Source organism: Dermatophagoides farinae, chromosome 3 (genome assembly GCF_024713945.1).
Source record: "Dermatophagoides farinae isolate YC_2012a chromosome 3, ASM2471394v1, whole genome shotgun sequence".
NCBI lineage: Eukaryota > Metazoa > Arthropoda > Arachnida > Sarcoptiformes > Pyroglyphidae > Dermatophagoides > Dermatophagoides farinae.
In genome coordinates this window covers 1,514,699-1,529,440 of record NC_134679.1, presented here as the reverse complement: position 1 = coordinate 1,529,440, position 14,742 = coordinate 1,514,699, and the positions used below count along the sequence as shown (strand labels likewise).

Here is a 14,742-nt window from a genome sequence, read left to right as displayed (position 1 = left end):
AAAACATCAGCTAAAATCGGCCACAAAACGAAAAAAAATAACAAAAATGATGTGTATACACACGAAGGAGAACCAAAGAAGACACACCGTGATCAGTGCAAGTAATGGGGAAAAAAAAGCGAAAGTTCACCAAAAACATATACACAATCAACGATGATGATATTCACTTCATCTGTGAATGATCCATTTATCCTCCTCATCATATTATGATAGTAGCATAGAATAAAGTTATGGTAACAAAAAACGTTAACAATATGGACGACAAAATAATAATTCAATGTGTGTGTGAGCACTACTCATATATTCTTGCTAGTATAGTAGTCGATAGATGGTAGCACAATTTAGAATTTTTTTTGTTTTCTATACTTTTTCCTCTGGTTGACAACAACAAATTGATGGTGGTTGATTGGTGGTAGTGGCAGTATGATGACATGCGCAGTATGGGTGTGGTTAAAAAATTCTATTTTTTTTTATTTTTGCTTATTCTGATTTTTTTATTCGCTGTCTTGATTCCACCATAAAACAATCAACAGACACACACACACACACACATATAACCATCCTCCCGCCAAAAAAAGAAAATTTTTTTTTTTTTTTTAATTTCATTCCCGGGTTTAGTCCGATATCAAGTTCTTGGTGATTATATATTATAATTATTATTATTTTTTTTACATTGCTTTTTGTTTCGTTCGAAATCAGTGAATCAATGAATTCTTTACAAGCATTCTCAATAGGACAATAAAATAATAAAAACAATAAATAAATATATGTTATATATAAGGATTCATTTCAATGTTTTTAGTTTTGTTTTGTTTGAATGTCCCTAATGGCTGCTGACATGATGATGATGATGAGTGTACACGTTGAGAGAAAAAAAAATGGATTCTATTTTTAATTATCATTCATCATTTGAATATGAATGAATGAATGAATGATGATGAATGATGAATAGGAATTAAAACCTTATACTAACCTCGATTTTTTTCGAGAGCGCAAGATTTTTCTCTTTTTCATTCATTCATTTGTTGTTGTTTTTTTTTCTGGATGATCAAGAGCGCAACCGTTTGTTTACAATAAAAATACCGCACGCGGTTGTATGAATACTTTGAATTCAGAATTCGATCTGAGTCTGTCGATTTTTGATTATATAACGATGATGTGATGATGATTAACAAGATAAATTGGCGCCATTTTATTTTCTAGATGAAACTAGGAAAAAAAAATCAATTTTTTTTCGAAAAATGATTTCGATTCGAAATGTTAATTCGAATACGAAGTATGAGAAATTCTATGATCCGGGATATTTGGATTTTTTATCGAACCAAAATTAAATTGATTGAAATTCTTATTATACAAGACGATAATGCCATCTTTTGATAAAGAATCACAACACTGTAACGTTGTGTATGAATCGTTTACAAAAATATGGACAAGTGGTTGGTGTCTCTTGATTATATTCGTGAATAGAACGGAGAGAAAAAAAGAGCGACCGAATGACGGTGAATGGGCGAACAGAAAAAAAAGAAAGAGAAAAAGAAAATAATTTTCGTCAATGATCCACAGCAAATCTAAATTGTATGTAAGAAAAAAAAGAGGAAAAGGGAGAGTGAATTTATGATCATCAATTCTTGAAGAAAAAAAGAGAAATCAAATCCCGAATCTTAAAAGAGAAATTTTAACAACAACAACAACAACAAATATTTCCATGCCTCAATGATGATCATGATCATCATCAACAATGTGAATACCGCCACCGGAATCATCTATTATTCCTTCGTTTTTTTTCCATGAATTCATCATGATTCATTGAATTCGATTCGATCACGTGGATTGAATTTGTTTATTTTTCATTTTTTTTTTTGGTTTTTCATTTTTTTCCTCATTTTTTTCGGTTTCGTTTAAATCATTTTTTTTACATTTGTATTCGAATAATTGATTGATTGAATCAAAAACGAAAAAAAAAATGTTGACAACAATGGTTGAAGATGTAACGAAATCTTTACCACCATCAACACATCATCATCATCATCATCATTTTCATCAAAATCATCAACATCATAATCCAACATTACAATCATCATCAATTTCAACAGCTACGATTTCATTTCAACAACCGCAACAACAACAACAACAGCAACAACAATTAAATAATATTTCATCGATAAATGGTTCGAATGTTGTTGATAGTAACGATGCCGGAATGGCCAATATCAGTAATAATAATAATAATGGTCAGAATCAGAATTCTGCACCACCGCCACCACAAACATCATCATCATCATCATCGTCGCCTTCATTTCAAATGTTACAATTAACAACTGAAGAATGGAATGAATTAAACACTATTGATAGGTGAGTGTAAATATACGATTCGATTGAATAACTTGAATAACTTGTAATGATTTTTTTTCCCATGTCCACAAATAGTCAATTGTTTGGTGTTTTTAAACCAGAAGATTTAAGTTGCCAAAAATTAAAATCACTTTTATTGAAAGTAAGTTAATTTTGAATAATTTTTTTGTCTTATTTTAACTTTTTTTTTCTTCTTTCTGTTATGGTGAATGAACAAAAAAAAAAATGAAAAATTAGGCAATCAAATGTTATGATTTGGCATTATTAAATCGTAATCTAAATGGTTCACAAACAAATTCTGGTGGTAATGGTGGTGCTAACCGTTTGAAATCAAATGCAATTAATCCAAATGTGTTCTGTCGTCTTGGACATTATAATTTTTTACTTGGTAATCGTGTTAAAGGTAAATTTTTTCAATTTGTTGTCATTTTGTATCAATTATTGAATATTTCTCCATTATTAATTAGCTTTATCAGCGTACCAACGATATTTAATAGCCGATAAAAATCATTGGAAAGTAAGTAGTTGTCATTGTTGTTTGATGATGGTAAATGGATGATGAGAAAACTAAAATTTTTATTTTTTGTTTTGTTTTTCAATTCCATTGTTTCAAAATAGAATTCCTCAGCAATATTCGGCCTTGGCCTTACTTATTTCCATTATAATGCATTCAATTGGTGAGTAGAATTTTTTTTCTCAGATTTATTATCTTTTGAAGAAAATTTTACAATCAAAAAAAAAAAATTCTGAATCAATTCCAAATTCAATGTCAAAAAAAAATATTTCAGTCATATTCGGTCTGAGCACAGTAGATGGCGCCATTATAGCAAGAGAATTTTATCAATTAACAAGTGATACCCTAAAAAAAAACACGAGACGATTATCTGTATTCAGACTTTTTTTTTCTCGTAATGATAATGTTGGGCGTTTTCCCATTTATTTTTCTCTTGATAATTGGTTATACATTTGATTACATTTGTCCTTTGAGAACTATAGAGAGAGAGAGAGAGAGTTAATTGATGCTTTTTTTGTCATAAACATACAAAATACTTGAATCTTATCATCAAAACAACACATATTGATAAACAATTTGTTGTTAATTGTATACAAAACTTGCAATTTTTTTCAAGCATTTCCTATTTTATAGGATGATGATATAGGATTCAGGTGAAATTTTGGTTTTTGTGTGTTTTTTTATATGTTGATTCATTGGCCTCAATTTCCTTGAATGGCAACCGGATTCTTATCATCATTTTGAACGGATTTGCCAAAAAAAAAATTTTTTTTTGTTGTTGTTTATTTGTTTTTTTCAATAAAGTGGTGTAAAAGTTTTTTTTTATTGTTTTTTATTGCTTTCTGCATGTGTGTATGAGTGTGATTGTCATAAAAAAACATCATCATCATCATATTTCATCATCCGGTGTTTGAATCATCAAAAAAAAAAAAAAAATATATAAAATTCCTTCTCAAATGATAACAATGATCCGAATTTCCGGTTTTGATGACATTGAAATCAATCAAAATGAAAATGTTTGATATATTTTCTATATTTATTCCCATTATCATCATTGATGATCATCCGGTTCTTGTCACCTTCACACATATACAAAATTTGTTGCTGTAGAATCTTTTTCGTTTCTTTCTTTATTCACATCTTTCACCGGTGTGTGTGTGTCTATTAAATGTGGGCAAGGCCCCTAAATCTTTTTTTTTTTTTTTTTTTTTTTGACTGACTATCTTACCAAACAGGTTTGAATGATTGAAAATAAATAATAATGATGGTTCAAAATATATAAATTCTACACTTGACTGCCTATCTCTATCTATCTATGTATGATAATCCGAATATAATAACATTTTTTTTTTTTTTTGAAACAAAGTCATCATTGTCGAATCCTATTATCATCATCGTTGTTGTTGTTGAAATGATGATATTTTTTTTTTTGATCACAAAATTATACATTGTTTTTTTTTGTATTTGGTCTCGTGACCATGTTGATTTTTTAATGATTTTTTTTCTGGTTTTTGTTGTTTTTTTCTGTTACTGCTGCTGCTTTACATTATCATCTGCAGAAAAAAAAATCTATATTGTCTTTGTCTTATGTGGTTTAGAAATTTGTGTGTGTGTGTGTGTGGCTAGTCTATAGAAAACACAAGACACAAAGATAGTGGATATTATTATAGATGATTTAAGTGAGGCCTACATCCATCGACTTGTTGTAGTCACAAACAGCTGCTTTTTTCTTTCCTATTTTGCTTATGATGATGATGATGATGATCGTAATCATTGTCGTATTGTAAGTGATGAGTCTTTGCTATTATTTTTTGTTTCATATATATAAAAATTGTCGATGATGACGATGATGATGATCCCATACGAATGAATGAAAGCATAGATGGTTAGAATGTAGCTGTTGATGATGATGATGATGGGTAGTATTAGTTGATTTTATTTTGGCCACATTCGACCTTTATAGCTATCTAGCTTATATGATAGTTATATGAATCACACACACAAATATGGCAAAGGTCAAAGGCATTTGCAATTCAATATATATAATTTTAAGGGGTAGAAATAGGAAAAAAATTCTCATGTTGATGATGTTTTGTTGCTATTTTTATAATTTCTTTATGAACGAAATTCTTGTAAAAATTTTTTTTTTATTATGATGAAATTGTTTGTTTATTTTCGTTTTGTTTTTTTTTTCTGAAACTACCCGATTGCAACAAAGTAATGAAAAGTTTTAATATGCTGTGGGTTTTTTTTTCGTTTCTTATATATATTTAATTTAATAATTTGACAACGACGAACAAGTGAGAAATAGGTATTGTTACCGGAAATTGTGCACAGTGTTTTCATTGGAAATTTGATGATTATGATGAAATATCAAGAAATTTTCATATCATATCAATCGTTCTGTTAATAGCGCGTTCGGTGTTTTTTTTTGTTTTTGTTGTTGTTGAAAACTGGTCACCCTTTTTTCTGGTTTTTTCTTCATTTTTGTTTTGTTTTGTTTATTTTTCTTATCCTAAATTTATTTTGCTTTTGATCGAGTTTTTTTTCGGATTGAAATATGATGATAATCTTAACCGACTGATCAAACATTGGAATAAAATATCCAGAAAAAAAAATAAAGAAATCATTCCTTCTACTCTCTACTCCTTTTTTTTACTCTCTTTTTTTCATATTTATCTTCTTAATAATTGTGTTCATTATGATTGAGGAAAGATATTGGTGTGTGTGATAAATAATTTTTTTTGTTGTTTTTGTCCTCTTTTTTTCAATGGTTGCATGTGTGTGTGTAGGTTTTACTGTAAGTTTGAATTTTTCTGTTGACAATTTTTTTTATTTCTTTCTTTTTGGTTTGTTTCACCAAAACAAAAAAAAATTGATGTCAACTTTTTTTTCCTCAAAGATTACCATAAATTTTTTGTTTATGGTTTTTTTTTGGTGGGAGAAGGATGTTTGTTCCTTGATGAAGTTTTCCATTTCTTTTTTCTGTGTGTGAATCCTTTTATTTTATTTTTTTTTCGATTCACAAGTAAATAATTAAAACATACATCCGTAAATTCAATGCCTAAAAACATACGGACATTTGTTAATGAATGTCCACCACCAACATCCATGTACATGATGTATTTTACATCCGGTTTTTTTTCTATCGGAAAAAAAGAATTTTTTTTCATATTCAAATCATAGACCCCAAATAGTTTAGTGATGATGATGATGATGATAATGCATCATGACTGATGTGAAATTCCCTTTAAAAATTTTTTTTCACTTGAATTTGTATTTCTCACTCTCTCTCTTTCTCTCACACTCAAATACACACACACACACACAATTTAATATATTGGTTCATTCAATTTTCATTTCTGGGGTACGTGACCGACCATGAATCTTGAACCATACATACAGTGAATGAACGAATGAATGAATGAATGAATGAATTGAATGGCAATTGAATTTAAACTACATATATATACTACTACTGTACATCATCCACTTTTATTTACAATGAACTTTTTTTTTGGATGTGTGTGTTATATATTAACAACACAGTTTGTAAAAGCAGGAGGATATCTCTCAACTTTCACCTTATACCCTTATGAATGAAATATTAAGTTGTTGTTGTTGTTGCTTTTTAGGTAGTGGTTGTGGTTGTATTTTTTTTTTTTTTTTTTTTTGATCCAATTTATGATTGGTAATTGTGTGGTAGCAGTTTGTATATACAACATTGTAAAATGGAAGCATCATCATTCTTTCGCACACACAATTTCAATTCTGTTGGTGGTTGTCTTGTAATGATGGTGGTATGGATGATGTGTGTATGTATCTTTAAAAAAAAAAATTTTTTTTTTGGGTTGTAGCGGCGAATGACACCCATGAGATCCAAGTTTAATTTAAATAGTAGTGGTTGAATTGGTGCTGGTGGTAATAATAATAATCATTCTTATTATTCGTTGGTTATTGTATCAAAAATCTATTCTATTTTTTCCGTTCAACTTTCCTTTCTCTCTCTCTCTCTCTCTCTCTCTCTCTCTCTCTCTCTCTCTCTCTCTCTCTCTCTCTCTCTTATTTTTTGTTGTTGTTGTTTTTTTTGGGATCAATGAATTTTTTTACCCACCAAAAAGAAATAAACCCCCTTTCCCCCGCCGCTATTGCTTCATTAGCTCCACCACCACCATCACCATTCATACACACTATACCACGACCATTATCATTTTACGAATTGGAGATTTTCGTTCACACACACACACACAATCCGTATGATTTGACGGAAAGAGAGTTTCTTTCGTTCTTTCTTTCTTTTTTTTTTTTTTTTTGCTTGCTTTTGGATAGTTGATCAAGTTAGTCACACAATTTAATAGTTTAGTGGCCATCTGTGCTGATGGTGTTCTCAATTTTTTTTCGGGTTTTCTGTATGATTATTTTGGTTTTGGTTGTGAATATTATAGAGAATAAAAAGAGTGTGTGTGTGTGGTGAGTTGTGTTTGTATATTCTTCACATTTGCAAAAAAAATGTTTGTTGCCTGTTGTTGTTTTTTTGAATCGAAAATATTTTGTTTTTCTTGTCATAAAAAACAAAACACAAAAAAAAATCTTTGATTTAAGTAAAATGATCTCGTTTTTTTCCGTGTTCACATATACATCTGATTAGAGAATTTGTTTTTTTCTCGATTACCTCATTTTATTTGGTGACATTTTTTCTGTATATTTAAATTGAATAGCAACAAGAACATTCCGTGTATTGTGTGCATGTATATAACACATGTGACCAACAATTTTTAAAATTTGAAACCAATCACTGCCAATATATAAGTGTTTCTGTATTATGAAAATTTTCAACAATTCTTCAAAATTCTTATTCCCATATAATTATTGAGAAATTAATTCTTGTCAAAAATACCTCTTTTCATCACATACATACACACATATCTATTCACCCACCACCGTCCACACAAATGTGTTCATATTGATTTCATCGATTAAAAAAAAACAAAAGGTATGTGTATTGTGATTGTGTGTGTATGAGGAAATCATTCTTATTATACAAAATATTAGTCACGATGTTGATTAGAACGCCCAACAAAACTAAAGTGAAGAAAGTGAATCTTTTTTTTTGTTTGGTGTTCATTATTATAAAGAATTTAAATTTCTTTTTTTTCAAAGAACAAAAGCACACATTCACACACATATTATACTATTATAACATGAACAACAACAATTTACACAGGAGCAAAGAACTGGATTCGACAAAAGTTTTTTATTTTTTTTTTTTTTTTTGAACGAGAATTAAATTTTTTTTCTTTATTTTTCTGTTTTGTTGTTGTTGTTGTTGTTTGGTTTATTTGGTTCTGTTGTTCATCGGCTCGAATGAATAACTACGACGAATCTTGTTTTCACTGTGTGTGTGTATGGAAAACTTTGTCGTTTTTTTTTTGGTTTTGTTTTGTTTGAAAATATATCAAGTTGTCCGAGGTTATTTGCCTCTACCCATATATTTATTATTGTTATTATGTAAGGAGGTATTGAATTTCGATGGTTGTAGTTGTGGTGGTAAGTGTGTATGTGTGTAAATAGTTACATCTCTCACCAAGTTGCATAATAATAAGATATTGCATTCTCTCTGTACTGTGCAAATGATCAATGAATCGATGGTGAATTGACCTCGAACATGATAATGATGATGATGATGGTTTATTTATTTTTTTTTTGCAAAGGAAAACTGGATTCCTTATTGCTGTTGTTGATATAATTGCTTTTGATTTTTTTTTTGAATTTTCTTCTGTTCAATTTGATTCTCTTTTTCTCTTTATATTTTTCATGAATCTTGATCTAATTCATTGATTTGATTATCGTTAATTATATAGTATATATGATGAAAAAAATCAGCAATTCTATATTCACCATTAAAGGTGGTCAATCAATTATAGCCAATTTATTCGCGGAAAGAATCTATTTTTGGTAGCTTTTTTTTCTATTTTTACCAAAATAGCAATTTTTATTTGCCATTTTACATGTAAAACATCAATCGATTTGACACCAACATTTTCAATAATCGCGTCATCATTGATGACGTCGAATTGCCGAAAAAAAACCTGAATACGCAAGCCAAATTTCCGGTACAATTCTGGCGCACATATTATCAGATGATCATATGGAGAATGTCTGAAATTTTGGCATTTTTTTCTCACATTATATAGATATAATAGAACATTGTTGGCCTTCAGAATAAGGTCATGCGAATTTCGTTTTTTTTTTCTTGGTTTATCAATGAATTTTCGTTACATTCCTATAGAAATGATTGATTCGCATCTGTTTTATTTGAATTGTTTTTTTTCTGATTCTCTTGATGATGGATTATGCGCAAATAAATAAATAAATATATGATAGTTTGGCGGGTTCTTTGAATTTTTCTAATTTCGTTTTGTTTCATATATTTTTTATCTTAATGATGATGGTGGTGGTCATTTTTTTCATGCAAAACATTTTCTTTTTTAGTTTCACTGTCTCATTCTGAATTTCAGTTCGGCATTTTTTTTCAAATTTTTTTTTGAAATTAGAAAAGAATGAGTTATGTCACATAGAAAAATGGTTATAAATTTTATTTTTTTGTGAGGTAATTACTAGCCACATTCATTATCATTATCATCATCAATGGCAATCAAGTGCTACACCCTGGTTAAATGGGTGGTTGATAATTTTTTCTTTCTTTCTTTTTTGTTTGTTTGTTTCCGAAACAACAACAACAACAACAAGCAACTAATGTGACAGGTCACAAAACTTGCTTACATATTATGTACCACCATCATATCACTAAGCTCCCCTTTCTATTTACAAATTTGTTTCGGTCGAATGAATATCGTAGAGAGAAAGAGAGAGATATTCGATTCATAGGCCCGATTTTTTTTTTAATTTTCCTGGTGATTAATGTTTGGATCTTGTGCATAGTTTTTGTATAGAGGTCGCTCAATGATATTCGACACACATACACACACATGTCCTCGATTTTTTATTATTATTATTTGGCCCTTAGCAGTGATAGACCGCCCTCCCCTATGTTTTTATTGTTCCAAATGGTATTTTCTTTGCTTGAAAAAAAATTTGGTTGACTGGCTGGGACCTACCCGAACAATGGCTGTATATACTGTGATTTAATAAGCCATACGTGAGCCAGCTAGATCCATTTAGCTAGCTGAACTCTGTGTCTGTGTCTGGTTGTTTTGTTTGGTATTTTATTACGAGCGCAGTAGCGTTCATTTTTTACACCCTTTAAAAAAAACACCCATCATTTTTTTTTATTTGTTTGACTTTGGATTTTTATTATTGTCTCTTTATCTTTATTCAGGACAATCAAAGCATTCAAACAATTGATCTATACGGATCGACAATTTTCACGTACGAACGAAGCACATGTACGATTGGCCATCATCTATAAATTTCTTCACCATTATAGTCTTGCTCATAAAGTATAAACTTTGTTTGTTTTATTTCATTTCATTCGTAACTAATTGATTCTTTTTTCTTTAAACATTTTTCCCTTAAACATATTTAGCATTTTCGCATTGCTTTGAATGATACGAATTTTTGTACATTAGGAAAGAATGAATGTAAGTTGTTGCAAATGTTTCAAAGAATTTATTTTATTATTATTTCATTTTTTTGTTGTTTTTTTCTTGTTTGTTTTTTTTAGTAAAATTCCACATAGCTCATCTCTATGAATTAGAAGGAAAAATTAAAACTGCCCGTGATCAATATTTAACGATATTGAAACAGAAAGACATATCACCTTCATTACGTGCCGATTGTTTACGACAATTAGGCTGGATTTGTTATTCGAATGATTCATTACCATTAATTATTGAAAATAATTTACAGCAACCAAAACAACAATCATCACAGCAACAAACACGTTATTATCAGGCAATTAAATATCTAAATGAATCAATTGAATTAGATAATGATCCATATACTGCTTATTATTATCTGGGTCGATGTTATGCCTGTCTAAATCAAGTACATGATGCATTCATTTCATATCGACATTCAGTAGAGAAAACTGAAGCCAATTCAAATACATGGTGTTCGATTGGTATACTTTATCAAAAACAGAATCAACCATTCGATGCATTACAGGCATATATTTGTTCAGTACAATTAAATAAAGAGAATATAACAGCATGGATTAATCTTGGCTTGTTATATGAAACTTATCAACAATATAATGATGCATTCAAATGTTATATACATGCTACGAAATCGACAAAAGAAAAATCATCATTACCAATTGGTGTTATTGAACGTGTCAAGTATTTAAAATCATCACAAAATAATATTATGTCTATTAGGTATGTTATTATTGTTGTTGTTTAGAAGAAAAAAAATTAGCTGCCGTCATTCAAGAGATAACCTTTTGTTTTTTATCATTTTTTTTCTATTTGTCATAGCACTCAGAAATTACCTTCATTAGAATTAGCTTGGAATAATTCTGTCGATAACGATATGGCCTCAAAACGCCATCAATCGTTTGCTGCTGCTGCTGCTTCATCACAATCATCCACAATGGATCCAAATGATCCATTAATGAACAATCATAACACTGCCAAACGACCTAAATTAGAAAATCATCACCATACACATGTTCATCATCCACATCATCACCCAAGTGTTGTCCCATATAATCATCCTCAACAACAAGTTTCCTATGATAATATGAAAAATTCTTTTCAATCAACAACATCAATGTCATCATCAATTGCTCAACCTAATAATACAACAAAACAACAACAATCGCCTACATTCTTTCAGAATAAATCGAAACGTTCATATTCGGTTGATAGTGATGTAATGTCCAATCAGACAATTTCATCCGATGATTCGGGTATCGATTCAAAAGATGTTTATTGTCACCATTCTAGTCAACAACAACAACAACAACCAAATAAAGATAAAGAAGACGCCATCATTTCATTATTATCCTCATCAACAGCATCGGATTCTAGTCAAGATCCGTCCATTAGACAGCCAAAACTATCTATCGAAATGAATGCACAGCAGATAATTGATGAATGTAAAAAATTTCCATCAAAAACAACCAGAATCATAAGCAGTATTACTTCGGATGATGGCTATCCACCTTTTCCGCCTGATCCCCCCTATCCACCCTTACCTCGAGAAAAACTAAATCCACCAACGCCCAGTATCTATGTAAGTTTTTGTATGATTTTACTTATCTTATTAATTAATTGATAACAAAAATTAGGTTGAAAGTAAAAAAGAGGCCTTTTCGCCAGAACTTCAACAATTTTGTCTTTCGAATCATATTGCTGTTATACGTGGCCTATCATCGGTGCTCAAACTGGATTTAGGCCTTTTTTCAACGAAAACATTGGTCGAATCGAATTCCGATCATTATATCGAAGTACGACGTCAATACATGCAACCATCAGATGAGAATTGGGATCCTGAACATCGAGATATGGTTTGGTATTGTGAAAGTCAACGATCACATACAACCATTGCTCGTTACGGTCATTATCAAGCTCTTTCATTCAGTGAATCATTAAAAGAAGATAAGGAGAAAAATTCAACGACAATATTTAGAGATTCAGATTCAGATTCGAATTCAACATTTTCCAAGTATGTCTTAATTGATAAGCAATTTCCGAGTTAGAAACTAATAAAAAAATTTTTTTAGGAATACGAAAAAACATAAAAAATATAGCATGTTCAAACCGGTTAAATTTGGTACGAATGTCGATCTTTCTGATCCGAAAAAATGGAAAATTCAACTTCAAGAACTAGCTAAACTACCTCCATTTGCTCGTGTATCATCAGCGGCAAATATGTTGACACATGTTGGTCATACCATTCTTGGTATGAATTCGGTTCAGCTTTATATGAAAGTTCCTGGTTGTCGTACGCCTGGTCATCAAGAGAATAATAATTTTTGCTCCGTAAATATCAATATCGGTCCAGGAGATTGTGAGTGGTTTGGTGTAGCACCCGAATATTGGGGTGTTATCCATCATATTTGTGAACGGTATGTGATTATGATTGAAGAGAAAATTTTTTTTATAATAATCTTTGTTTTTTTTCGATTACCAAATAGGAATAATATCAATTACTTACATGGTTCATGGTGGCCATTATTGGATGATCTTTATGCTGAACATGTACCAGTTTATAGGTTTGTACAGAAACCGGGTGATATTGTTTGGGTTGGTGCAGGCACTGTACATTGGGTACAAGCTATCGGATGGTGTAATAATATCGCATGGAATGTCGGTCCATTTACTTCATTGCAATATGATCTGGCCATAAAACGTTATGAATGGAATAAACATGAGAATTATAAATCAATTGTGCCAATGATAAATTTATCCTGGAACATTGCTCGTAATGTTAAGATATCTGATAAATCTGTGTTCACTATGATGAAGTATGTATTTTTTTTTTTTTTTTGAATGTTTCAAAATATTGAGAAATTTTTTTTAAAAAAAATTTTTTTTTTCTTTCAATAAGGTCAACTTTGATGCGATCATTAAAATATTCAATAATGTTAACGAATCTAATTGATGATGTTGGCCATGAGATTATTTTACGGCAACGAGATTCACAAGAACCGGCACATTATTGTGTTGTTTGTGACGTAAGTTTCATGAATTTATATCTTATATATTTTTTTTAATTTTACTTTCCATCTCCAATTTACAACAGATTGAAGTATTTAACATTTTATTCGTCAAAGAAGTTGATCGAAAACATGTTGTCCATTGTTTTTATTGTGCACAAAAAATGAATCCTGAATTGAATGATTTTGTTATACTTGAAGAATATAAATTGGATGAATTGACAAAAGTTTATGATAATTTTCAATTGATTACAACACCAGCTGCCTCTACAAATTTGAATACGACAAATAGTAGTAATAATAATCATGCAACAACAACAACAACAACGACGACGACAGCAACAACAATGTCTATTAATAATACGAATAACAGTAATACGACGACAATGACACCCATTACCGTTGGTGGTGGTGGTGGTGGTGGTGGAACATCTTCCTGATATTAAATAGTAAAATTTTATTGCTCACCTTTTTCAGTTTTTATCGCCTTTTTTTATCATCACAGCCATCTCAGTTTTTAATGAATTTTTGCCTCTCCCATTAATGATGAATGAATGAATATATTTATTTTCATCCCTGAAAATTAACTTGAAAAAAATTCGTTCTTTTTTTCTACAAACAAAACAAAACACCATACAGGCAACAACAAGAAATGTGATATGATTTTGGTTGTATTTATCTTAACCCCTTTTGCCCGATTTGTTTTGATCAAAAAAAAAAAAAAAAAAATTTTTTTTGTTCGACCGATTTCTTTCGATAGACATACTACACACCGCCTACAAGCACACACACACACATGTATCTGTAAAATATTTGTTCAACTTTTTTTTCCAGGAAAAAAAGATATTTATTGATCTCTATCTATTTTTCTTCGATTATTTTTTTTCTTGATTATGTAACTTCTTTTTTTTCTACTATATTATTTAACAAATTGAAAATGTAAAATTTTTTTTTCTGTCAATGGAAGAAATGGAAATTTTTAGTTGAAAATCTTTTTTTTTATATTTAAAGTTATCTATTTTTATTTATAAAATTCACAATACACACACACACATTGATGATCAATCAATCATTCAATCATTAGGCACCGCGGTTCCCATTATAATCGAATCGATTATTTGGATCATTTTGGGCACTGTAAAATAAATTGAATAAAAAAAAGTTTTTTTTTCTTTGAATTTTGTTTTGTTTTGATTTGTTTGTTCTAATATTTTGTTTTAAAATGAAAACAGCAAGTCTCGCGCCAAAATTT

The 14,742-nt window shown here is 29.9% G+C and overlaps 1 protein-coding gene across 1 annotated transcript; it reads left to right on the top strand.

Moving 5' to 3' along the window:
- Window positions 1-1,464: 1,464 nt before the first annotated feature.
- On the top strand, window positions 1,465-14,668 carry Utx (Utx histone demethylase). The gene is made up of 14 exons (XM_047061949.2): window positions 1,465-2,352; window positions 2,428-2,494; window positions 2,590-2,755; window positions 2,820-2,869; window positions 2,971-3,029; window positions 10,206-10,326; window positions 10,413-10,467; window positions 10,551-11,205; window positions 11,305-12,064; window positions 12,120-12,496; window positions 12,555-12,899; window positions 12,969-13,298; window positions 13,382-13,508; window positions 13,577-14,668. The coding sequence occupies exons 1-14, from the start codon at window positions 1,964-1,966 to the stop codon at window positions 13,928-13,930; spliced, it is 3,855 nt and encodes a 1,284-aa protein (XP_046917905.2). The 5' UTR covers window positions 1,465-1,963; the 3' UTR covers window positions 13,931-14,668.
- Window positions 14,669-14,742: the final 74 nt, after the last annotated feature.

Bases quoted from the DNA above. Each gene is read 5' to 3' on its own strand.
- Utx (XM_047061949.2), top strand. From the start codon at position 1,964: ATGTTGACAACAATGGTTGAAGATGTAACGAAATCTTTACCACCATCA. The intron at 10,468-10,550 runs GTAAGTTGTTGC...TGTTTTTTTTAG, and splicing joins TACATTAGGAAAGAATGAAT to TAAAATTCCACATAGCTCAT. The intron at 11,206-11,304 runs GTATGTTATTAT...TATTTGTCATAG, and splicing joins AATAATATTATGTCTATTAG to CACTCAGAAATTACCTTCAT.